We start from the raw sequence: 26,919 nt of genomic DNA on the forward strand, positions 1-26,919 counted from the left end.
CTTAAAAAAACGAAAAAATCAAAAACACCCAGCGCATTGTGTAGTGTAGACTCTCTTTTATGAAAACCATGGCAAGCTACTCTTGATTCACCTGCTGAACCACATTCCATTTGCCTGTATCCCCCTTCCTCAGATTCAGATGATGGATTTTTATAATTTATCACTTTTTTCAGAAAGAGCTTTATTTACAAAGGATATGTTTTTTAAAAATTGAGTATAAGCATGTATATTTAAGAGTGAGGATGAGGAATCCTGACTAGCTCTACCACTGCGCAGGAATACATTGCACTGTGCAACCAAATGAGTCTCATCTGAGCCATATGAATTATGAGTACAGTACTGGAGTGACTGGACTACAGACAGAAGGATATGAACTAAGGGTATCCCTTTTGTTGGGAACTTTTATGAGTGTCATGTATATAGTGGCATGTATTGGCAATTGGCAGATGACATTGTACATAAAATGACAGAGAGCAATCATCATAATGATCCCATAAGGATAATCCCTAATCTGAGGCCAACAGTTTAGAATGATAGACAGTAATTACAATTTTAATGACTTTGACAGACAGACAGCAAAGGAGGGAGAGTAAGAGATAGAGAAAGAAAGAGAGAAAGAAAGAAAGAAGGGGTAGAGAAGGAGGAAGAAAGGACAATGAAAACGAGAAAAGGAGGGAGTTAAACTATGTAACAGGTCCTCCCGGTCTTTTTGTCTGGCGGTGTGTCAGAACACCTGTTCCAAGGGGTGGGGTCAGGAGAGGTAGACTCCCTTTAACAGGCAAGGAGAGGTGTGTTGTAGGCAGAGAGAGACAGAGCGAGAGAGAGAGAGGGGGTCCAGCTAAAGAGGGAGGATTGTTCAACACACTGGGATTTAGATACACAAAGTCACAAGATGTTCAAGAAAAAGGAGTCGTACAGCCCGGCGAAGATCAGCCAGTGAGTACAAACCAGGAGAAGTTCTCAAGTCACTGTGCCTGTGTGTGTGTGTGTGTGTTTGAGAGAGTTTCCTCTCTTGTTTATACCTTTCTCTCTTTTCTTTTTATGGGAATTCATTTCCATGGGAGGGTGCTAGTGTTCCTGCATGCTGCCTGTGTTACATGGTGTTTTTGGGTGTACAAAGTGAATGCGTTGGTCCACATATGCCTGCCTGAGAGCAACCACATTTGTGTAAATGAGAAACATTAAATTAAATCTCCAATGACTGTGGTGGACCATTAGACCACCATGGACAGATAATACCCTTGAAAGACAAGATAAAATTAGATGAAAATTAATTAATATACAACTGTATCATCTCATTTTTCATAATGAAGTCATGTGGACAGTACCTTGTGGTGATTTCTAGTTTGAATATTCTCTCGTTTTGTCCTTTTACATTGAGATGATTGTGACAAATGTAAGTGCTGTATTGCTTTAAGATCCGGTTTTCTTTGAAGGGTGTGACATATTGATTTAGTTTCATTCTGTTGGAAGACCAGTGAAGTGATTAGTGTGATGACTAAGAGGACTGGTAACACTATATGACGCGGGGGTAATAATGATCCAAGAGGGTCTCAGCCTATTCTAGTATTTACCTAGTCAATAGAATCCAGCACAACACCATGTTGTTATGAGTTACGCGGCTTGTTATCAATGGTGACCAGTCACATATGGCCATGATTTACCTTTTGCATGACACTTCTTGAATAACGTGTACTGTTGTTTGGCATGGTATCTGGAAAGTCTTGACAGGGTTCTTTGTCATATTTTGTAGTTAACCCCTACTCTTTCAATTAGCTCATTCCTTTAAAGGGTGTGTGCTTACATAAACTTGGTCACTGATCATTCATGTTCTCAAGGACTTGAGGGGTGGCAGGGGCAAAGCCCTACCTATCAATGGTTTCACTCAAGAGTATCTGAGGAGAATCTTAAGACAGAGGGTTACCACTGCAACAGGACAAAGGACAAATTTACCTTTAAAACAAAAGAAGATAAAAAGCCAGCTCAGGTCTGGTTTTGTGCAATAACAATTTGTATCCAATGCTCTGATTGAATGGATTATGGTTTATGATTTACCTAGAGGAATCTCATCATTTCCCACATGCTGTTGTCTGCTCTGGCATATTGGGTCTTTGCAGTTAGCTTTAGGGTCACCTTAGCATGACACAGTCTTATCACACGCTGATTACACAGTTGAATTGGAACTCGAAAAGTATGTAGACTCTGTATACTTACTCAGGATTCTTAGTGATAAGCTGCCAAAAAACAACTTCAGAACCTCTTTGAGGTTTTTCTTATACTTTCTGTTAGAAAAGCACCACAGTGCATACTACCATCATATGAATATGCATATTCACTGTGATTTTTGTATGGGCCACTTAGCTGAAGCAAAGAGTTTGCCTTTCTGGATCACCAGCGTAATACAGGGGGTGTCAGAGAACAATGCACAAAATAATAAACCTGCATGTAGAGATTATAGTTTCTTTGTTGAGCGATAGCCATTTCTGGAATTTAAAGTTAAGGAATTTGCTTTGTTGTCCAGATGGAACAGTACCACACCCTCCACATTCTTTTCTTTTCTCATAGAAATGTCATCTGCTTTGTGCAATCTTAAGTACAACATACTATATTAAACAATGTAAAAACAATCTGAATGAATCATGTACATAAAGAGATTTTGGTCATGTCAGACATGCTATTTTTTCTCATTGATAAAACAACTGAGATTACAGATTCTGTATTAGTTTATTGTTTCATCAATATTGGTCAATTCTTTATAAAGTACAATGCAGTACAGTAAGCCTTTAATCATCAGGAGTTTAAAACAAATTAAGTTGGTACATTTTAATTATCATATTAATTATTATTTAACTATGTAGAGCATTTTATTCCTATGTTGCTGATAGGGAAAGTATCAGAATGTTTGTGTGCACGGCTGTCGTACTTTACACATTTTCTCCTTCCCCTTAAATCAGGGACCAGGTCGGTGAGCTGACTTTTCTGATAGCGCGCATGCAGAGGAATTCTGACACGGTGGAAAAAAACATCTTGCGTGCTGAAGATCTCCTGGCCGCAGTAAGACCTATTGCCCCCTCTCACACAACAACAACAACAACAACAACAACAAAATGTTCAAACGAACACACACCTCACACACATTCATATGCTGAGGCACAGGTCTAAGAACATGTCTTACAGGACCATATCTGTCAAAGCCTGTAATATTGCCCTCTGGCTGTTCCATTCTCAGGACACGCAGAATGAGCTGAAGAACCTGCCCCTCCGGCATCAGAAGGAGAATGCAGAAAACCTGGCCGAGGCAGAGGGCCTACTGAAGGACCTGTTCCTTGACGTTGACAAGGCCAAGAAGCTGCATCACCCGCAGGCTCATGAGATCGAGAGCGAGTGAGTGCAATGTCAGCCATATTGATTTTTGCAATGAATGAGAAAGACAACAATGAGCACTCAAACAAGTGACTCAAAACAACTGGCTACTACTAAATAGTGCATTGGGTTTGCACTGTGCAGTGTTACATCATCTGAGCTAATGCAACACATCCTAATGTATCAGAGTGAACACACCAAAGGCTCCTAGAGCATTGGTTCCCAAAGACTGGGTCGCGACCTATGATGGATCGTAGGAGATTTTATTTGGGTTGCCAGCATAGCCTAGTGACAATTTATGTTGTGTAATACCCCTATCTTATACCTTATATATCTTAGGAAAGCTAACAGCTTTCCGTTAGGATCTAGTTTGTTAACTACCACAGTCACGAGTTGGGTCGCGATAGTCTGTCATTTTAAAAAAGTGGGTCCCCAGAAAAAAACGTTTGGGAAACACTGTCCTAGAGGGTTCTGATAAGTTGATCACGAAATAGCAAGTGACTTTTTCTAATGACTTGTTTTGTTTTTGACCCCAGCGTCAGCAATCTCCATGACCGCTGGTTTAAGGACTGTGGCAACTATCGGGATCTGTATGAGCAGGTGGAAGATGTGAACCTAAGGCCAAGGGTTGACTGGGGCCAGGTGTTTACTGAGAAACAGGTATACCTGTGCTTCGGATGCATTTACTCCCTCCCACTGTTTTTCATAGTATTTTCAACAAACCACTCCCTACATCTTTAACATTGTAATTAATGATCACCACGATATAAATCTTGCAAGTACACAAAAGTAATTCCTACATTGAATATGCACTTATGTCAGGGAATTTAACCCCAACATATAGATAACCACAACACGTAGTATGGCTTTGCCCACTAACTCTGGTACCACGAGGAGAGTGTGCTAGTGTAAGGAAGGATTCCTTTCACCTTCAGTCTGACTCTGCAGCCCAAAGCTGTTTCTTTTATTGTACATATGCACACAGAAAATAGGAAGCAAGACATAGCGACTTCATTGTGACATACTTCTTATCTCACCCACAAACACACACACACAGACAGGGTGCAGTTCCTGTCTGTCTGGGTGCACACTTAACTTGAACTCTCTGTTCTTAGAACTCAGCACAACAACATTTAACTTGAACTCTCTGTTCTTAGAACTCAGCACAACAATATTTCTGCTTACACAAATGGTTATACAATGATAATAATAATTTCCTTACAACGTATCTGTTATGTTACAGAGACAAGTGGATTCAGATAAATATGGTCCTAACCTGTCTGACGTGGAGAAGCAGATCGCCGCCCACAACATCCTGCACAAGGAGATCGAGAGCTACAAGTCCCAGCAGAAGGTTTGCATGTCATTGACCTCTAGTGCATGGCAATATGACATGTTCACATCTAATGACATGTTCACGTCAATCCACTTTGGTCCAACAGGATGCAGCTAATCAGAAGAAGTATTTAAACCTGCTGGTGAGTTTTTCCTCCTTTAATTCAAAAGCTCCAGGCATCTTCATAATCCATGACGTTCAGTTTTCTAGAAAAGGTTTAAGCACAGCTTAACTTAGTATAGTTGTTAGCTATGGAACACCTCAATACACAGACATTGTTACATACAATAAGTCTTTACAATAAGTAAATCAGTTTTCTGGCTGATTTTCAGTCGACCAATATTGCATATCACACGCTGACCTTATGTTAATGACCTTATGTGTATGTTTATGTACAATATAGGAGAGCTCCCGAGACCGCCGTAACAACCTGGCCAGCCTGTATGATTACATGAGTAGCTGCAACAAGGAGTTGGCATTCCTGGATGACCAGAATGACAAGATTGCCACCAGGGACTGGAGCGACCGCATGGTGGATGCCCCCAGCGTGCGCATGGAGTATGAGGTGAGCAGAGGAGAAGTTTTGTGGAGGTGTTGTTATATATCAATACTTCTAGATAGATAAACAGTGAGGGGAATGCAAGATGTTTTGAGTTTTGATTATGTTCTTATGAAGTCCTGAGGTATATGTCCCAAGTGATCCCAAGATTGTATGATGTGCATGGTTCTTTTGCAGAGATTCAAAAACAGTGGTTTGTTAACACATGAAAGTGAAGTCAACCAACTCCAGGAAGAGAGAGACCACCTTGTTGCCACTGACCACCCAGCTAGCACAATAATCAAGGTATCTGCAGCAACAGCACAACACTTAACATCTGAACATGTTGTTGATAGGGCTGTCAAAATAACTGATTCATTTCGATTAATTAATTTGAGAAAAAATAACTGATTAAAAAAAATAATGCAGATTAATCAATTCTGTATGACCTTTGACCTCGAGCCGTTCTAGTTAGTAACCATTACTGTAAAATGAAGGAGAGAGAAGAAAATGTGCTGCCTAGATCATTGATTGGAACATTTACTTTTAAAAAACAGCCTGATGGTGTTGACAAAAATAAAGTGTTGATTAAAATAAAGTCCTCTGCAATGTCTGCAGCAAGGAATTTGCATATCACCGGAGTTTGTCAACTCTAAAGTCACACATCTATGGAAAGAAATAGTGTTGACATTGAGGGGAGTGTTTATTTTCATTGTGTCCCCTAGGTTATATCTGTGGAATGAAATGCCTTGTATGTGAAAAAAACTTCTTCCCGAAGCACTTTTGAATTTATTTCCTCAGCATATCATAGATTATTATGGCCATTATTTTACAAGGAAAATAATAATAAAAAGAGTTTTTGAACTTTAATGTCACTAATGCTGATTATTCAATGATTCGTTTGAATTTAAATATTTAAAATACTTTCTCAGCAAAAATTATATATGCGATTAATTTAGATTAATTAATCACAGAGTATGTAATTAATTAAATTATTTTTTTTAATCGATTGACAGCCCTAGTTATTGACTTTAAATATCTATCTGTCTGTCTATCTGTTTAATGTTTATCTCTCTCTTTCTCAGCCTCTCAACGATAAGGTCCAAAGAAAGTGGAAAGATTTCCTCAACCTCTGCATTTGCCAAGAGACCCATCTGGACAACGTTGAGGATTACAAGAGGGTAATCATCAACAATATAATATGCACAAGCAATGGAATAATATTGATGTGAAACTTCATGATAATTATCTTTACTTCTCTCTAGTATCAACTGGATATGGAAACCTTCTCTGAGTCTCTGAAAAGGATCAACTCCACCTTGGACTCAAAATTGCTTGGCAACATGAGTACCCTTGAGAAGCAGATGCACATAGAGGTTAGGCTTTATTCAATTTCAGAAACCAAGAAATCACATTTAACACATTATTCATCACTAGGTCTATCAGCATATTCACTGAACTAGCTCTGACAACTATGGTAAAAATAAATAAGTTTTATTTATTACAGAGTTACATCATGTAGCTCTGTGAGACAGCCCTGGGATAACTTTTAATCTGCTCATTGAGAGTATTTTATTTTACAAATGTATTTCTGTATCGATTGCTCCAGGGAGAGGAGAGGGCGGTTGAGAGGAATGAGCAGCGTCTGGCTGACCTGAAAGAACTCAGCACCACCATTGCCCCAATTCACCTTCGCCGCCTCCGCCCTACCAAACCAGTCAATGTGGTTGCCCTGTGCGACTGGACCACAGACAAGGTATTAGACATAGCAAGAGTGAATACAAAACGAAATACAAAAAGTATGAATACAGAGGAAGACAAACAATGACAAATTACATCTATGGCTCAACCCCTCAGCATTTTGTAATGATGGCATGATACTTTCCTTTTCAGACTTCAATGCAGAGAGGGGACAGGTTCACCCTGAAGTCCAATAATAATGAGGAGACCTGGGAAGTTCAAACCAGCAGCGGCCTGACCAAGGCTGTTCCATCCGTCTGCTTGCTGATCTTGCCTCCAGACAGGGATGCCATTGCGAGGGTGGAGAGGTGAGGACCACTAAGTCCGTCATTGTTATGACTAGCCTGACTAAACAGTCCATTGCATTCACTGAGGTCAGGAACTGTTCCATGAGATTAAACCCAGAACACTGTCCAAATTGTCTTGAACGGGACTGAATGAGTATGGCGTCACAAATACTGAGATCACAGCATTTAGTAAACCAAACTCATCAAACCCAAGGTGACATCATTTAGACTATTATGCGCCATATGTTGTTATCGTTTACACCATTCCTGAAATTAAATTATGACAGTATGCACTCACTGTTTAAGGCAACATCTATAAACATCTGTAATGCATCTTCATTTTAATCCAGTTTGGGTGACCAACTTGAGGACCTCAAGAGGAGAAGAGCTGCTCTGCTGGTCCCAGTGACACGCAAGTCCTACACACAGACGGTCAATACGAGTAGCCCTCAGGACAAACCATTGGCCAACAATCTCTCAACACGTTTAGACAAGGTTATGGAGGGCCTTTTGAAGGCAGAGAAGGACACCCAGAATCGCCTCAGAGCCCCACTGGACCGCAGAAATCCCACGCGAGATCTGTCCAACCGAATCAGCGAACATGAGGTGAGAGGATATTACATTTGAAATCGACTGAAAAGCTTATTGTTGGCTATTAGCATGTTGTTTATGAATGCTACTGGTATGTCATACAGAAAACTGAGTTGGCGCTAAATCACCTGGAGGCGGAGAAGGCATCTATTCAGAGGGACATGCAACCCCTCCTGTCCCAGATTCCCCTGGGTCCAGTCACATCAACGCTACCTACAAAGCTGAGTGCTGTCAACAACAAGTTGGACAACGTATCCACTCTTTCTGACAACTACAAGAAGAAGTAAGTTAAAGAAAAAAAAAAAACTGTCCACACTATTAGTGAACACAAAGATTGATTTGTTTAACCATCAAAAGTGCAGAAACTTTGAAGTTCCTGTTAATGTGATCAAATTTGATTTTAGGACCAACGCAGCCATGTTCTTGGAGAATCAGATTAAAAAAGTGGACACCATGGTATCTGGATTCGAGAAAGATCTTGTTAAGACTGATGTAATTTCTGATGAACCAAATTCCATCCAGACTCGCACCCAACAGCTTCAGGTGCGCCAGACTAAAAACTTAAAACCAAACACTACTACTAAGCTAAACAGACTTAGCCATGGCATAACAGTATATTCTTTTCCCCTGTAGATTCTCCGTAAAGATGTTACCAACAAGAAGGATGATATGCTTAAGCTGGACCGAGACCTTGAGACCACAGGACAGCTGTGTAGCTCCTTGCAGAAGACCTTTCATGAATATTGTCCAGATATTCGCCACCAAGAGTCTGAGGTCAAACGCCTAAAGAACCGCTATGCCAACGTCAACAATCAGCTGCTGGAGAGGTAAGGAATGCAGAAAGTTCTCTGACATGTTCCTTTAAAACATACAGTTTTACCATTACAGTCAGTGATTGGTGCTAGACTTATTTCGGCTTTCCTTTTCAGGTCCATCCTGTTGCAGGACATAGCCAATAAGAACCAGGATTTTCAGACCACTGTGAAATCTTTGAATGCCTTTTTGATAAACATGCCTAATAACAAGATTAATCCATATGACAGCCTTGCTCAAATTAATGCCAAACAAAACTCTCAGAAGGTCAGTTGTAGTGTTTTCTATCTAACATTGTGCTGAATAATACCTTGCTCAATCGTCACACTGTTTACAAGACTTGGTGACTCTCTTCTCAATAACTTGAAATGAAATTTTAAGTTTTGTCTGCTTGTTATATTCTAGAGAGTGGTGGAGGACATTAAGAGGAAATCAGATGATGTGGACCGTGTAGTAGTTCTGTCACAAGATCTGCAGAAACTCCTGAATGTGAGTAGTTACATAAACAAAATGCAGGAGACTACTGTAACAAAGAAAATCACAATGGAAAGGTTCCACCTTTGTGTGGGTTGGTCACTGATAACACTAACTGCTTTGGAAACTTGTTTAGCTATTTAAAAGTTTAGGGCTGTATTCTTGTTAAAGACTGTTTAAGGACAATACAGTATAACATAACATAACATAAGATGCGTAATTTAAAGCCATCATATTTTATTTGTATGATCTCGTTCACAGGAATATCATCAAATCACTCTGAAGAACCGCAACAATTTAAATGTCCCAGACTTACATTATGATGAGTCCTGTGACTTAATTGACTCTGTGCAGCAAAAGGTACAGTAGGTAACCAGTGGAATTACATGTGCTGTGAGATTTTGAGTGAGTATGCAATGATTTATACCACAATTTATCATTCTAGGAAAGGGATGTTCTGAATCTTTACTCTGAAGTGTCGGCAGAGAATGATCAGCTACTTCACCAAATGTATCTGGCCAAAAACATCATCAATAAGGTATGATCACATAACAAAAAAGAAAACATTTATAACATTACATAACCTCTGGACAAAACAATTCAAGCAATTGCTTCACTGTGCCTCTAAACTTCCCCTTGTCTTGCTCTCCCAGAATGAAGAGGTTGTGAGCCAGGTTGTAGTGAAACAGCAGATGCAGATGCAGAGCCAGCAGAGGAGCCTGGATGCGGTGGATGGCCTCAAGAGAGACCTTGAGGGTGAGATCAGCAGACGCATCCATGCTGAAAATGATCTGGAGATATACACAAAGAGACTCCAATCCCTCAGGAACAGAAGAGGGGTGGAACGTCTGGAAGAGAAGGAGATTGTGCAATACTACCGTGACCCCAAGCTGGAGAGGGACTTGGAGAGTCTCAAGAGTAAGGTTGGAGATGAGTCTATGAAACGCTCAACAACCCACACAGAGATTGACATCTTCAAACAAAAGATTGTTCGTCTGGAACGTGAACTGGCAAGTATAGAACCCAAAATGGTGACTAAGGTTCTCACAGAATTTGAAAGAGACCCTCAGCTGGACAAGGAGGCTGAAAGGATGAGAGAGGAAATACGTAGACTGAGAGAGGAGATCACCATTCGGAAGTCCGAGACAGTGCACCTGCAGACCGAAATCAGGACCTTGGAGCAGAAGAGACCTACCATAAGGGAGAAGGTGGTTAAGAAAGAGGTTATCAAACTGGACAAAGATCCAGTCATGCTGAAAGCTGTTTACACTTTCCAGAATGAGATCGCTGATGAACAACTTAGAGTCAAGGCCTTGAATGATGACATATTCCAGACAAGGAGCAAGATCAACACGCTAGAGAGGATCATTCCCACAGTGCAGCCTAAAATAATAATCAAGGAAGTCAAGAGGGTGGAGCAGGACCCTGAGCTTCTCAGTGAGTCGAAAAGGCTGCACACTAGTCTCAATGAACAAATGAAGGAAACCAACATCCTACTGCAGGAGCTTGCAAATCTCAGGCTCCACTACACTGAAGTGGAAAAACGAAGGCCTAAGGTGGAGGTCAAAGAGATAATCAATGAGATCTACAGAGTGCACCCTGACACTGAAGCGGAGCTGAAGCGTCTGAGGAGAGAGCTGCAGCAGTCTAGTCATCTTCGCACTGATTATGAGATGCAGATGGAGACAATCACTTTAGAACTGAACAGACTGCGCTCCCAGAAGCCCAAAGTGGAGTACAAAGAGGTAACCCAGGAAGTGATCAAAGAAGAGAGGAGCCCAGAGATGGTCAGGGAGATACAGCGGCTAAATGACCAGCTCACACTCTTGAGGAGCAAGTATGAAAGTATCCATAATAAAGTCTTTATCTTAGTCAAAGAAAGAGATGAACTGAAGGCTGAGAAATCAATAGTGCACACTGAAGTTGTGAACAAAGAAATAATCAGGTATGAAAATGACCCTCTCATCGAGAAGGAAGCTGACAGGCTCAGGAGAGATGTCCGTGAAGAAGTCCAACAACGGCGCAGTGTTGAAGAAGCTGTATATGACCTACAGAATAAATACCTCTTGCTTGAGAGGCAAAAGCCAGAAGAAAAGATTGTGGTTCGGGAGGTAGTACGTCTTGAGAGGGACCCGAGACAAATCGTGGAACATGAGAGGCTAAAACAGAATCTGAATCTAGATGTGAACGCTCGCATGAAACTGGAGATGGAGGTGAGAGACCTGAGAGCCTTGGTTCGGGAAAAGGAGAGGAGCCTGTCAGGGGTAGACAGACAGCAGAAAATCATTGTGGAGACAGAGCTTAGACAGATAAGGTCTCGCATCCTGGAGTTAGAAAGTGCCCCACCACGTGTTGAAGAAAGAATCGTAATAGAGGAGGTTCTTAAAGTGGAGCGTGAACCCAAACTGGACATGCTGATAGATAGCTTGCGTGTTGATATAGACAAGGAAGAAAATAATATTTCCCGCCTGGAAAGAGACATCACAAACCTAAAAATTAAACTGAATATCTTGAAAAAGGAGAAATCAGTGGAAAAGGTTATATACAAGGAAGTGATAAGAGTGGAGAAAGACTATGCTGTGGAGTCTGAGAGAGAACATCTCAGAGAGCAAGTGTCACAGGCAAAGCATGCAAGACGTGATCTGGAGGATGAAATACAGCGTCTAGATACCAGACTGACCCGACTGCACACAACAAAGTCAACTACGTCTCAAGAAGAGACTAATCTGACCCTAAGTAGAGATGCTCTACAGCGAGAGAAGGATCATCTCCTGGAGGAACTGAGGAAATTGGAGAGTGAGCGAGAGACCATCTCCATTACATTCCAGCATCAGTCAAGATTACTCAGTGAGAGGAACCAACTGAACAAGCATAAGAGCATTCAACTGGAATCTGATACACAACGCTTGGAGAGGGACATCTTGGATGAAAAGGACACTATCCGCAAGAGGGACATTACCATCATGGAGTTAAAGAGTATCCTGAAGAATGAGGATCATTCTGAGACTCATACAAGGGAAACCAATGTTTCCACCAGAATCTCCATCCTTGACCCAGAGACAGGAAAAGACATGTCACCATACGATGCCTATGTGGCGGGAGTAATTGATAAAAACCAGTACCTGCATTTCCAAGACCTTGAGTGTAGCTGGGAAGAGATCACAAGCAAAGGGCCTGATGGAGATACCTCTGTTCTTCAGGACCGCAAAAGTGGCAAGCAGTATTCCATTAAAGATGCTCTTAGGGATGGAAGACTGACCCAGTATGATCTGCAGTGCTACAAGGACGGCAAAATGACCATATCCGAGTTTGCACTTTTAGTAGCTGGAGAGAAGAAGCCTAAACCCTTCAGCAGTGCTTTCTCTACTTCTACACCTAATTTGAGTTCCCTTAACAGCATCACCAGCCCATCGAGCTTATACGATAGGTCATTATCCAATGGCAGTCTCAACACACTGGTGGGTACCATTAGTGGAGACGAAAACTTCCCCATCTCTGGTGTTGTGGATGTCACCACAAACAGCCGCATGTCAGTGCGCAGTGCCTTGACTCGCAAGCTGATCGACCCAAACACAGCTCTGAGGCTCCTTGAGGCTCAAGCAGCCACTGGGGGAATTGTGGACCTCAACAAGAAGGACCGGTACTCTGTTCACAAGGCAGCACAGTATGGTCTCATAGATAAAAGTCAGATGCATCAGCTGCTCAATGCCCAAAAGGCCTTCACTGGTGTAGAAGATCCTGTGACAAAAGACCGTCTGTCTGTGGGACAGGCCTCGCAGAAAGGTTGGATCCCAGAGGAAAGTGCCATGTGGTATTTGGAAACACAGTACAGTACAGGGGGGCTAGTGAATCCAAACAAAGCTGGGCGCATTACTATTGAAGAAGCAATCCGAACAGATATGATTGATAAGCATACAGCAAAGGAGGTTCAGGATGAAGGAAAACACCTAAAGCATTTGGTGGACCCCATAACGAAGAAAAAGCTCACCTTCAAGGAGGCTCTGCTTCGTTGCAAGAAGGATCAAATCACTGGACTTCTACTCCTACCTGCTGCTTCGAGTGATAGTGTAGACAGTGCTCCCTCTTATTCAAACTATAATTTCTCCCCTTCTCTTTCTCGTGTGTAGGCTATGCAGAGGCACCTTGTAGATTTGCCAGCAGCAAGCCATTTTAACAAGTTTAGGGGGTTATAACATAGCATTGACTCAATTATCTTTTACATCTATGTCAGAATAGCCTTTAAGCTTTTGGTTGGAATAGACACAAACTACTATGTTATTCATAGAACTTGGAACTATAGGTTGGGGCTTCTGGGTCTTCAATTATCTATCCAAATTAAATATATCTGGATTTGTCTTACATTTTCTGTCTTACCTGTGTGATATTTTATTTCAGTGTTATTTTTGGTTGTTACTGTTTGACATATTAAAACAACTCCTAATAGTTGAAGAAAAATGCCTGATCAATTTACACTGTGTGCTATTTGTGTGCTTACTTCATATCTAATATATACATTTCAACCTGGCCCAGGATGTGAAATGGTAGCCAGATGGCTACAATGCTCGTCAGTGAGTAACACTCACTCATCAGCTCCTATGTGCTCCCAACAGATGCCAGAACAATTGTGTTTTAGCCCCCTTAGCACACCCACCTCCCACATCCAAAATTCGAGTCCAGTGTGGGACTGTGGTTGACTACCACATAATACAGGTTACACTAGTGTCGAGACCCAGATGAGAGTGAGGTTTATGAGGATGTGTAACTATGGCCATTAAGAGACATGCTGGTGGCAACAAATACTTCCACCCACAAATTTTAACCTCCTGGTGCTGGATAGCATGCCAGCCTCTCATGTCCGAGGTTGCGACTATGTGTCTGGTGTAGGAGCATGACTGTGCTCTTGTCTACAAAACACAGACTACAGAATGATGCATAACCTTTTATTTAGATGTTACTTTGCTTGGAGAGCTTTCAAGTCTAGGCCTCAGATATCTAAGCCAAATTGATAACTCAGGATTCATTTCTAATGAGATTATATTAGAAAACAGCACAAAGCATATAATTGTCCTCTAAATGTGATGTAAGGCTACAATTACAGATAGTGTTTACTTAGATTTCAAGATTTCGTTTCATTTTAAAGTTCATTTCAACAACTGCACATATCAACTGAACATAGGCCTACAAAATGATGTTATGCTTGACAAACTGTGAAACTATTAAATGTTATCATATAATTCAAAGACAACATTATATTTATATAAATAATAATACTTAACAAATATAACGACGCCTGTTGTCATTAGCCTTCTAGTCCGGCAGCCATGGGGTCAGACCTGGTTTTGTCGTTTAAAGTTTTGTTTTTGCAGAATCTTAGACAGATAGATAGATAGATAGATAGATAGATAGATAGATAAATAGACAAATACTTTATTGATCCCCAAGGGGTAGCTCTAAGATTTAGGAGGGTGCCCAGTGACATCCCTTGGGCAATTTTATTAAACCTTTCTTGTTCAATGTGCTGAATATAAGGCGAGACTCTACAGGTGAATAGAGTAAAAAAATGAACTAGCAGATATCACCATGAAACTTCCCCAGTTGATTACTTACATTAATATAAAAAAACATTACAAGTTCTCTGTAATGATAATTGTCCAGTTCTGACTTTGTTGTTGAACATCCTACCCTAAAACATGCACAGAACATTGTGAAAAGTAAGATGATAAATACTACATCAACTAGGGATGGGAATTGAAATATCAGTCGAGTGGAATGAAAAATCAAGACAAAAAAAAACAGAACTGGGACCCAAAAAACTGTATTTTCTTTAAAAAAAACAAACAAACATAAATTATGTTTTCTTTTTTTTAAAATAATTTGTAGAAAATCAATGAGAATGCCGTACAAACTTTTAATGTCCAGTCATACTGAGAACATGTTTGTCTTCCACCCTACAAAGTTTGGGCTGCCTATGAATAATACTTTTCATTATGTTAATGCCCAAACATTGCTCACCAGACAATGTGATTTTCAGGCTGTAAAATGGAAAAAAATGTCAAGGGCTGAAAATAATACGAAGACAGGATTTGAGCAGAAATATTTTACAGGCCTTGGTTTTGGGACCCATTCTTGATATAAACTAGGTTTGAACAAAATCTGTGACGGTGCAGCAACAACCTTATCTGATTTGACACGGAATGACCCATGTGTTCCAATTCTACTTCTACCGCTGCACCATCGAGAGCATCCTCACCAACTGTGTCACAGTTTGGTATGGCAACTGCTCTGCCTACGACCGAAAAGCACTGCAGAGGGTGGTGAAAACTGCCCAACGCATCATCGGTTCCTCACTCTCCTCCATCGAGGCCATCCAGGGCAAGCTATGCTTGCGTAAGGCATGCAGCATCATCAAAGACTGTTCTCACCCCAACCACAGACTGTTCACTTCACTCCCCTCCCGGAGTCGTTACAGGTCTCTCCGCACCCGAACCAGCAGGTTCAGAGGAAGCTTCTTTCCTGCGGCTGTCACCTTACTGAACTCTAGCACTGCACCCCGGTGACAACCAACCAACTAAGCCCCTCAGCGCCCCTGCCCGATGCCTCCTTGCCTGTGCCTGTTGAGGTGTCCACGACTTGGCAACCTTGACAGGGACAACAAGGAGGCGGACACTCATCCCCCACCCACCCACCCCATTTGCACAACCCTATCCCATTCATAGTGTTCTATCTATTTATTTACAAATGTACATACTGTAATTGCTCTTACATATAGCCATTTTCTACTGCTCTTCATACTATTCATCCTGCACATACACTTATTCTTACTACTCTTACAATGTTACTGTTTCTGCTCTACAATGGTACTGTTACCACACGGCACATAGCTGTACTTTCTGTATCTGTCTATTTTTCATACTGAATATCCACATTTATTCTGTTTTCTTGTTTTATATTCTGTTAATACGCTGCATATATCTATTACTACTACTATTATAAAGTTAGGCCATCCTTAAAAATATTTTCGTTTGCCGTAACCCGACCGACCCTGTCAATTTAGAACCGACCCAAATATTTATTTTTTTCCCCTTTTAGTCCGACCGACTTGCCGGTTGTACACTTGCGTTAATACCGACCGATTGTTTTTTTTACTCTAAACAACCAATACAAATGCAATAAAATAATATTTCTTTTAGTAGGCCCAAGTATTGTGAATATAAATTGCCTACATGCAAACGTGGCTCACTTAAATAAAACCCTGTGGCGTCATCTCTACACCATTGGTTTTACGCATGTCACACTATGGCCTACGCTTCGTTTCATTCACACAAACTGATAATGCTTTTACTTGGCACGAAGTTCTGGAAGAACTGTGGCCAGATCTTTTCTCATCCCTTCTCCCCCCCTAGTCTAACGGTGACCGTGTCGGAGTATAGAAATTGGTTGGTCTATTTAGCATTTCTCAAAATATGGGTCCGCAACATGGAGACTGTTGGTCCGCGGAGTCGTGGAGTGAAATTTGGCCCGGTGCTTCATTTGATAATTTGCTGCGCAGTTGATCAAGAAACCGCGGATCGACGAAAAAATAAAACAAACGTTTCTGCTATCGATGTCATTAAACACGGAGCCCTACAATTAAGTGGTGGTATGAGCATTCATTCAATGCGCGTCTGCGCGAGAGAAACTGAAACTAATCGATAACGTTGGTATCAAAGCTCCGCTTCAACCTGTTGGAAGGCTATTTATTTATTTAACGAAACGTAATAGAACGACGTTGTTTTTTGGAACTTCCTTAGAAACAGAGCAGAGACTGTATAATACACTGTATAGCATTGAGTATTGTATAGTCAAATTTCAATATAATGTGGCCAAGAGCTATTGTAGCCTTCTTTCTGGGTACATGTAGATGAGCCCTATGACCCCAAAGTCTGCCATGACCGGGCCTCAGGTCAAAGAAGTTTGAGAAAGGCTGGTCTACAGTATATAACCTGCATCAGAATGAGGTTTGCAATGGTGCGCCTGAAGGTACGGGTTGAAGACCCAGTCAGTTACGTCACAATATGCACATTTGTGTAAATTCATTCCACGTAATCATCATGACCAAAATTGTACTTTTTTTTTTACTTTGAATCTTGAAAAAAAAAATATTGACCTACCTACCGACCCATTTTTTAATTTTTTTGGCTGTTACTGCAAACAAAAATATTTTTAAGGATGGCCTTACTGCTACTACATTGCACATATCTGTACATGTTGTTCATACATTGTTCATATTACATAGCCATATTTATTCTGCTTTTAAGGTAACTGCTAATACACTGCACACACACACATACCTGGCTATGCGCCACCTGCCACATTGCACTTTTCTGCTTTTTGCATGGTTAGACGCAAACTGCATTTCGTTGTCTTTGTACAATGACAATAAAGTTGAATCTAATCTAATCTAATCTAATCTAATGTGCTTTATCGTTGGGCCTACTTTTTCCCCACAGTTTGAAATAGCATACTGCACAACTTCTCCAGCAGAGGGGGGAAATATAGCTAATCCTACCAAGGGGGGTTTACATAGTCATCAGTCTGTTGACACATGCCGCCCCCCCCCCCCACCCGCTGAAGTGTCCTCTTTCACAAACTCAAATCTGGTCACCCTATTTAAAATGACTGGACTACAAGAGACGTGCTAGTGAGAGATGCCATGGGGGTCACTCCGTGTCAAATCAGATAAGGTTGATGCTGCACCTTCAGGTTTTGTTTAAACCTTGTCTAAGTCAAGAATGGGTCCCAAAACCAAGGCCTGTACAATATTTCTGTTCAAATCCGGTCTTCACATTATTTTAACCTGTAGTAGCCTACCTTATATTCAACACATTGAACAAGAAAGGCTTAAGCATTGTTCACCGTGTGTTTAAGTATTTTTATGCACCATGTTTCAAGCTGATTACGTTAACGTAACTAAAACTAGTCTAGGCTACTCTTGCATTAAACCACTTTTATTTTGACACATATCTATTGTTTATGGAGTGGACAGCACAAAGGTAGGACTTTTACTGACGCATCGTGTTCCATCCATACATTCGACTTAGGAAAGGAAGAGAGAAACTGACGATATTGAGCTGTATTATTAGGCTCCTTTCAGTTAAGGTGGGTAGAAGAGCTCAACATTTTTTTTTATCCAAAAAACGTACAGTGTGTCTAATATTATGACTTTGTTCTTCTGCATTTATGATATTACTTTTCTTTTTTGACCAAACAGCCATATTAGTTTGCAGCAATGTCGGCTGGCCAAGCTGTATGAATTCAGTTAACGTTAGTGCTAGCCATCAAACTAGCTAGCGGGTTTGTCTTAGAACTTTCGTAACATTAGCTCACACAATTGTATAAGCAAGTGTTTTGATGTTAATTTAACTGATGTTGTTTAACGATACTGTGCAAATCAACACTGTTGTTGTGGTACTGTCTGGTAGCTAGCTATCGAAACATCCTTGCACATCTGCTGCAGCCGACGTGATGCTAGCAGACTCGTGCTGGCGAATCGAATCATTTGTGAACTCCAGCAAGCCATCTGTAACTTAATTCATCCTTTAGCCAGCTAAGATGGCTAGCTCAAGTTTAAATTAGGCCTAATATATGGCTTAAAATGTTTTGCACTGTTTCTTGGGTATAAATGTGCTCTAATCGTTACCTTGTAGCCGGAAGCTCTGGGGCAAACATGGGGCGCCGAAAATCTAAACGCAAACCGCCGCCAAAGAAGAAGCTTACTGGAAACCTGGACACTCAGTTTACCTGTCCGTTTTGTAACCACGAGAAATCATGTGATGTCAAAATGTGAGTGTTCTGGAGTTCTCGCTGTGATATGTTCCACGTTATGAGTTGGCTGATCTGTTGTGCATGTTGGTTAGCCTAAACGATCATTTTATTTTCGCAGGGAACGCAGCCGAAACACAGGGATAATATCCTGTAGCGTTTGTTTGGAGGAATTTCAAACGCCTATAACCTGTATCCTTTTGAGTTGTAAGTGAGAACAATTATCGCTTGTCGATATTTGTCTGCACGAACCCAAGAGGTAGCGTGAACCTTGTGCATAGATGTTCTAAAAGTTTTACTGAGGTTAAGGTAGCACTATACTACTGAGGTTAAGGTAGCACTATACTACCGTTTTAACCAGAAACCTTTCCATGGCACCCACAATATTCACAATAGTCACTGTAGCAGTAACGGAGAACATGATCTCAAGGTCCCTTTGCATCTTACCACAGATGCAGGTGATTTACATCATAACGCAAGATTCCATTGTGCCTGGGTGTGTGGAAGGTAGCCCTAGCTAAGCTTATACAGTAGTATGGATCAAGACATTAACAGCAGTAAAAGCTATCAAGTAACGCTTGGGTAGATGCCTTTAAGTATATGTTGTTCTCTATTCTCAGTTACAGTAGAATGTAAAACATCTGACATCCTATTTTCCCTTCACTCTCTTGGCTCAGATCTCTCTGAACCAGTGGATGTTTACAGTGACTGGATAGATGCTTGTGAAGCTGCCAACCAGTAGCATTTTTTGGTTATTTTTCATTATTATTACAGGCCAAACAAGGTCTACAGAGTCAATTGAACCACTACTTATAATATTAGTTGAAGTGACCAAAGTAGTCCTGTTTTAGTAGACTGTAAATTACGTTGGATATTGATCCGTTTCTTTTGTACCTGATTTATAGACCTGTAATTTGAGTGTACCTATTACCTTTTCTTTTTCTGTCACTGCTGTTTGTTAAACTACCTTTTACTTTCTTAGATTTTTTAAAACCATTTTATAAGAGGACTTTTGATCAATAAATGTCCTCAAGAAATTTACTTTTTGGTTTCATAATTTTTTGTAATTCTAATAACACAATCTTAAATCATGTTAAATAAAGTTATATAGACAAGACAGACAGCTGAACATGATGTTGCCCGTCATGGGAGAGTCATGATTAAGTATATTAGATGATCCCTCACAAGTTAGGTATTAATGAAACACCTTACTAGAGCACTGAAGAAAAATGCTGTGGTTGTCAATATTGCACACAGTTTGTTATTACAGTTATGTATAAACTCAGTGTTATTAAACAGTACTTGACCAACATTGCTGTGGTGGGACTGGCAGGCTTGTTTTTTATTGATGACTTGGGGAGGGGGGGAGGGAGGGAGGGAGGGAGGGAGGGGGGGTTCAGGGAAGTGATTCAACACATTTTATTACAGTATTTTTTTTAAATAAACAAAGGAGTGAACATTTACAAATATCTCTGTAGTCCTTCCAAGTTCATCTCAGTGTATCAGTTTTAGGTTGGGGTCATCTTTTTGATGGCACTTGAAATAATCTGTTGCAGTACCATAGCCTTCACTTGTTCAATCCTTGTGAGCTCTACTTTGTCAGTGCATAGGCAAGAGGCCAGGAAAGTTAGCTCCGATTGGCTGAACACCAAAGCACTACAGACTTTGTGTACAGTTTTGTAATAATGTCTGTAGCTTACTCACATTCTAAAAGCCACAATCTACCCATGTTAAAATAAAGAACATGGGTGTTTCAAGTACATTATGTACATACTGATGGAAATGATGCACTTCCATAGCTAAACACTAGGTGGCAGTGTAATATTCCTCAAAAATATGGACAAAGATGATTACAGCAAATTTACTAGGCCTACTCAGGTAAAGATTTTACTCAGAAAATAGTCTTGGCTCACACCGTCCTTGCTCAGCTGGGAGATTCACATGGTATTTAAAAAGTTATTTAAAACTACAGGGTAAAAATACATACACTTTGTGCCTACCAATAGAAGCACTAATTCAAAGGAAATGGAAATCTCAGTTGATGCCTGGAGAGTTCAGAAATATTTGGCTTGAAAATTGATCTATTTCTGATTGCTGAGATTGTCACACTCAAAATGAGAAATTTACACATGCATCCAATGTCATTTGAGATTTTATCTGCTTATAAGTCCATCCATCATCACCATACTTCTATAACAATTTAAAAGCTCCTATAGCAATGTGCTTCAGTAAGGATCTAATCATAGTTATGTTGAAGAGCCAAACCCTTTGCAGACCTTTTAGGAGCTAGGATGGTAACCGAAACAATATTTAAAAGTGACTTTAATTACATTAAATATAGGATAAATACTCTAGAAAACATAATTTATGGTAAACATTTTTTCAGCATTCTAAATTGGGGCATGGCAATCTTTTGAAGTGCAGCTCCTGCTTTTCATCTTGTGATTTTTGAGGGAAGAAACATCCAAATGTATCTTGGTATATATGTGGACAAGGAAAATTAAGTCCTCTGGCCTCACTAGTTTATGTTGAGGCTCGGAAAAAGAAGCACGTAGGGGATTATGAGTTGCAACAAGGCATCTCTTTTAGTCAGAATACTGGTAGCCATCGATGTCCTCTCCATTGTTGATGTACTCCTCGGGGTTGTTGCAGTACTTGCTGTCGTAGACTTGACGGGGAAGCCCATACACGGTCATGCCTGTCTGTGAAGCTCCTTTGTTGGAGCCCATTTGCAGTGACACAGTGGAGGTGTCGCACATCTCCACATCCAGCTTCTTATCGAAAATCTGTCTCTGGGTTCCTGGAGCTGACATACCAGACTTGGGAGAGAAAAAAAAGGGAGAGACACCCTTCATGTTATACAACATCAAAGTTTTTTTTATAGACCCTTTCAACAATAAAAACAATGCTTGAATGTTCTATTTGGGCCCCAATCTACTTCCTCTGCATTAAGATAACATATGGAATGTTAAAAAGGAAGTCTTGTGGGGCCAACTATGATGCTGATAATGGAACTCTTGAAAGGGTCCATACATAGTGGTAGAAATTTACACAGGTCTAGTACCACTGATCATGTTGTGCTAAAAGATAATCAGTGTGGGTACCTGGTTGGCACCTTTGTTGGTTCCCATCTGGAGACTGATGGTAGACTGGTCCATTGGGTGTTCCATGCCAGTCTTGGGGTCATACAGGTGGCGCTTTGTACCATATGCGGTCATGCCTTTCTGGCTAGCAAATTTGTTGGTGCCCATCTGGTGTAACAGTGAACATAAAATATGTTCTTTGCTCTCAGAAATACAAATGTCTACACAATCTCAAATGTCTACTGTAGATAACAAAAATGGCCGTCTCCTCTGACCTGCAGTCCGATAACATTGCGTCCTTCCTTCAGTTTGTTGGGTGCAAAGTGCCGCTGCCGTTTCTCTGAATACTTCACCCCAACGTCATACTTGGTGTGGAAGCCTTTTGACTGGGCCTTTGTAAAGAGGCACAGTGACAGTTCAATAAATAAGAAAAGTAGTGCAAAGGAAAGTAGTAAATAGGAAAAAAGTGCATGTCTTGTCTGCAATTTCAGACGTGTTAACAACTGATCTTTTGTTTATGGGGAATTGCAAAAAAGCAGAATCATTGAACAAATGTATAAGAAATATTCAAGGCCACACATTAAGACAGTGCCCACTATCACTTTTTATTTTGTGTAAGACATTTTGGCATAAAGGAGTTCTTTATGTAAGGAGTACTTCTCACCATGCCAGCCAATGCGATGAGTGTGCTCTGGACTTGAGTATGATTAACATTTTCAAACAAGTCATTGGCCTCAAAGAGGTCAACTGGTTTGAGGCCATACTCTGTGATTGCACGGATGAAGTGACCAATGTTTTCCAGCTATAATGGATAAAGAAATGAGGTACATTAAGTTAAAAGTTCTTGGCTCGATTTATGTTCTTCTTCAATTGGACACCCTTACAAGTACAGATAAAGGGTATTCTTGTTAGAAACACAGATCTACATTCAAGGGTATTTTTTAAATTGTATTGGCTCTATAGTATATGGATACACTGGATACATATAATGTGTGATATATGAGAGACTTTCAAGTGTATTATCATTAGCATGCAAACAGACTAATCTTGAAATTAGTCATTTTAGACATCTGGGAAATATTTAATCTATTAATGTAGACAAATGTGTATGAATGAATGAATGAATGAATGAATGAATGAATAACACATAGCAACTGGGTTTCATTAGACCAATTGGAACATTTGTAAAATAGAAATGGCTTATTGTGAGCATATATGAGTCACTGTCCATTAGCACCACAGCAATGCTATCGGTCACAAACAAAAGACAGCTCACCTGGTGCCAATTCTGCGTTGGGCTGTTGATCTTTTTCACAGAGCCTGGTTGCAGGATGTTGATAAGCCTGGAGAGAGAAAGTTGAAACTACAACTGTTCACCGCCCCAGCCGAGCGTAAAACAGACAGCTGCATGTCCTGTACCATAACCTTTTTATATACATATGATCAGACCACCCACAACATACTGGTTGATAGAATAACTTATATTAAAGTTTAGATCCGGTATTCAACATCTGGTTTTATGTCCTAGCGATCATCCCACTTTCCTACTGTCCCTTACAGTCATTGAGCACAGGTACTCACTTGCATAGGAGCACACCATCCTTCAAACCATCCATGAACTTTTCAGGAAGTTGGTGGCCAGTCACCTCATGAATCCACAGCCTAAGCTCCTCCTCCTTCTGGTGATCATACTTCAGGGCCAGCTGCAGGTCAAAGGTCACACACCACAGTTTTGAGTTGGTGATGTCAGTGAGAGCATTAAGCATACTGGATTATTGCAACAAAGACTGCTCCAGAACCAACTGAAAGTGCATGGCCAATCAATAAGAATCAGATTTTGCCTCTAAGACATTCCTCGGCATATGTGCATTCTTCAAAAGTTTCCTTTGAGTGCCTGATCAGTATAACAAAAGAGGAATGAGAATGACTAAAGAAAAAGAACAGAGGGTGGATTAATAGTGAAACAAATGGGTCGGACATTCCTCTGAAAGAAAAACACTGCTTCTCTCCTTTCCTCGTGTTTCCTTGCTGGCTGGACTCCTTTTCAGCACTTGAGAGTTTCGGATGTGGATGTGGTGGTGGTGGTGGGACTCTACCACCCCCCCCCCCCCCCCCCCAAACCCACCCCCACATATACACACACACACACACACACACACACTATCACACAATCTCCCTTTCCAACTCGCCTCTCTCTCTCGCCTCATTTTTCTGAAAATGTTTCTGCTTTTTAATCCATGCTACTGCCAACAGGCCTGGAGTCAGGGCGGAAGATGCCAACAAAAACAGGTCTTTCAAAAAGCAGCGTGGGACTTGCATGGCTCTCAGTCCAGCACACCAAACTTGGGGAAAAAACAGCCCTCTGCTCTCCTGCCGCACTGTTGTCAGTTCCACGCTGCTCTCTGGAGCCATGCAGAAACTGGTCGCTTACAGGGCTGCAACCCCAAAGCAGGCCTGATAATGAGAGGCTAAGATGGACAAGAACTCCATCTTGCCAAAGAATCTTGGCTTTAATTTGCTGCAGTTGTCGTTGTTCTGATTTTCTGTGAACTACCAGGAATTTGTTTTACAAAAAAAAAAAAAAAAAGAATATTGGACAGTATCTGTGAATTATTGTGATTTTTTGGAAGACAGACCCAAAGTGAATGACATCAATAACTCAGTTCTACCATTACAATGTGCAGCAATATTGACAAGACTTTTGAAATGTTTGAAAACTAGTTTAAAGTGAGAAAGGTCAGTTATAAATAAACATAGAGAATGACCTTGTGGTATTTGAAGTAATTACGCGATCATCAATTCATTTTAGCTTGTCAAACACATGATGACAAGCAAAACTAAATTCCTTTTAACCTTACATTTCCTTATGTTCTTTTAATCTCAATGGTCTCATCATCTCTGTGACCAGAATACATGCATCACCATGGTCCATTTAATTTCACATTGTTTACAAAAGAGTGCTTCCAGGCCTTTCTAAAGACAGCACAGCTATTCCTTATATGGGAACAAAAGTTGTAAGATTTATTCGGTCGCTGGGTAGTTTATTCAACACAGCTTGTATTAGAAATTCACATACAGTGACCAACATCTGTAGTCATGTGTTTGTCTACCTTTGACAGAAAAGTAAACTTGGATTGGTGCTGGATTTACACAAATCCCTTTAAAATGCTTGTACATATAACTTTGTGAGGAAATTATATTGATCAATGATAATAATCTGTGGGAATTTTAATTCATGATAATCTCCTCGTTCCACTTGAGAGACTGGAGAAAAAATAAAAAAGACCTTTCAGCAATGGAACCTCCTTCAGACTAATGCATATAATTGACAGACAATGTCGTAGAGCTTTCCCATCACTCTCACTCACAGCAGTGGGGTGATTTAGTACTGATAGACATATCCCATCACACATAACTAAACAATCTGTCACAGGCCTGTCAGTCACAAGAGTGAAAGCAGGCAAGAGCAAGTGGAGATGTTGGCTGGTGGTGTCATTTTGACAGCACTGAGGTGGTCTTATTTCTAGATCTTACCACTTCTTTGAAATATCTAAAGACGATCTCAACAACCATCCTGGGTCATCAGCTGAAGGGTGACAAATGTCATGTTGTTCTCAAGACAGTGACACTGAGAAAATGTGTACAATTGCTAATTACCAGAAAGTCTCCAGACAACTGCTCAATAAAACTTAGGCCTTCATTTTTAGCATAACCGTTTATCTAGTCTCATATTAACCTGCACATCATGAATTGTAGTTTAGGCTATGGTCTATGACCTGTGACAACACAGAGGGGTGTGTGATCATAATTTTATCTGATGCGCCCATCATAAACACGCAAAATGGTGATGGATGTTACATGAACCTGAAAGTGTCATTTCATTGCATGCCACAGGGCATAGCTAATGCTACCTCACGAAACGCCCGGAATAATGTCTTCTTAACTTACCTTATTTTTGACCTCAGCAGAGAAACCAAAAGCTGGTCCACTTCTGAAACGTGTTGTCATGGTGTTTGCGCAGATCAGACAGAAGAAGACAATAACGATAACTTTGCCAGGAAAAGGCACTGCCTTTAAAACCTGACCCAAAACAATCTGGCAGTGATGCTAGGAAGTGTTGTCCGCTACGCGTTTTACCTCTCCGATAGGCTTGGATCATTCCACACTAGTTTTCTCAATCTTTTTTAAACTCTTCCCAGCTGTGCGTGTCGGGAGTACACAGTGATTGGCTAGGGCTACCATCCAATCGCGACGCTATCCCATTTTTGCAATGATGTCACCCAGATGGCATTAAACTCTTTCGGTGTCATTTTTTCCACCTTGCAACTATTGTAAGGATGCCTGCCTTCTATTTATGTTCCAGCTTATCAGGTCCAGTTTGGCCATTTAATGGTCAGATTGAGTGGAAGCCCATAATTTACTGTAGACCAAAATAGAAATGCCATCTTATGCTACAAACGTCATATTGATGACAAATTGATATTGCCATCAGTGATTGATAATGAAGAAAATCAGCGTGGCTATATTATCAGTAGCATATATGCTATAGGTTATCAGCACAGATCACATCAACATCATAACCTGGCACAAACAGCTCAATGCACTGTATCTGTATCTGTATCTTAAATTAAATTAAATTAAAGTAGGCCTATACTGTTGTCAGACAGTTGACACAGAGCAGCTGAATCTCACAGCAGTTTCTGGCGTGGGTCCATGGGTCACATGAAGTTACCTCTATGCCGTCATCCTGGGATGATTGCATTAATCAGATGGTTTTCCTTTTGCACTCGGATGCGATGCTTCCCTGCTCACAGATGTTGAGGAAATGAAAGGCAGAGATTGCTTGTGTGGCTGAATTTGGTAGGGACAGTTAGCCTAATGGGTTCTTGAAGT

General features: G+C 40.7%; 3 protein-coding genes across 4 annotated transcripts; 2 read left to right on the forward strand and 1 right to left on the reverse strand.

The window, feature by feature from the left end:
- The first annotated feature begins 789 nt into the window (after nucleotides 1-789).
- On the forward strand, nucleotides 790-13,612 carry evplb (envoplakin b). Its single transcript, XM_042085505.1, has 21 exons — nucleotides 790-936; nucleotides 2,955-3,054; nucleotides 3,230-3,384; nucleotides 3,900-4,023; nucleotides 4,607-4,717; nucleotides 4,806-4,841; nucleotides 5,103-5,264; nucleotides 5,436-5,543; nucleotides 6,323-6,418; nucleotides 6,503-6,613; nucleotides 6,847-6,993; nucleotides 7,131-7,285; nucleotides 7,615-7,870; nucleotides 7,960-8,138; nucleotides 8,260-8,398; nucleotides 8,489-8,682; nucleotides 8,785-8,935; nucleotides 9,074-9,157; nucleotides 9,404-9,502; nucleotides 9,588-9,680; nucleotides 9,796-13,612. The coding sequence occupies exons 1-21, from the start codon at nucleotides 893-895 to the stop codon at nucleotides 13,267-13,269; spliced, it is 6,018 nt and encodes a 2,005-aa protein (XP_041941439.1). The 5' UTR covers nucleotides 790-892; the 3' UTR covers nucleotides 13,270-13,612.
- Nucleotides 13,613-18,148: 4,536 nt separating this feature from the next.
- Nucleotides 18,149-20,255, forward strand: elof1 (ELF1 homolog, elongation factor 1). 2 transcript variants are annotated; one of them, XM_042085507.1, is made up of 4 exons: nucleotides 18,149-18,280; nucleotides 18,829-18,964; nucleotides 19,065-19,135; nucleotides 19,621-20,255. In XM_042085507.1, the coding sequence occupies exons 2-4, from the start codon at nucleotides 18,849-18,851 to the stop codon at nucleotides 19,683-19,685; spliced, it is 252 nt and encodes an 83-aa protein (XP_041941441.1). In that variant the 5' UTR covers nucleotides 18,149-18,280; nucleotides 18,829-18,848; the 3' UTR covers nucleotides 19,686-20,255. The 2 variants fall into 2 exon arrangements, with proteins under 2 accessions (XP_041941441.1, XP_041941443.1); XM_042085509.1 differs by lacking the exon at nucleotides 18,149-18,280 and adding an exon at nucleotides 18,436-18,445.
- Nucleotides 20,256-21,082: 827 nt separating this feature from the next.
- On the reverse strand, nucleotides 21,083-26,196 carry LOC121704938 (calponin-1-like). The gene is made up of 7 exons (XM_042085506.1): nucleotides 25,975-26,196; nucleotides 23,608-23,729; nucleotides 23,303-23,369; nucleotides 22,691-22,828; nucleotides 22,302-22,418; nucleotides 22,048-22,194; nucleotides 21,083-21,762 (listed from the first exon to the last, which is right to left on the reverse strand). Exons 1-7 carry the CDS (start codon nucleotides 26,032-26,034, stop codon nucleotides 21,529-21,531), a joined length of 885 nt encoding a protein of 294 aa, XP_041941440.1. The 5' UTR covers nucleotides 26,035-26,196; the 3' UTR covers nucleotides 21,083-21,528.
- Nucleotides 26,197-26,919: the final 723 nt, after the last annotated feature.

This window comes from Alosa sapidissima, chromosome 3 (assembly GCF_018492685.1).
Source record: "Alosa sapidissima isolate fAloSap1 chromosome 3, fAloSap1.pri, whole genome shotgun sequence".
In the NCBI taxonomy this organism is placed as follows: domain Eukaryota; kingdom Metazoa; phylum Chordata; class Actinopteri; order Clupeiformes; family Clupeidae; genus Alosa; species Alosa sapidissima.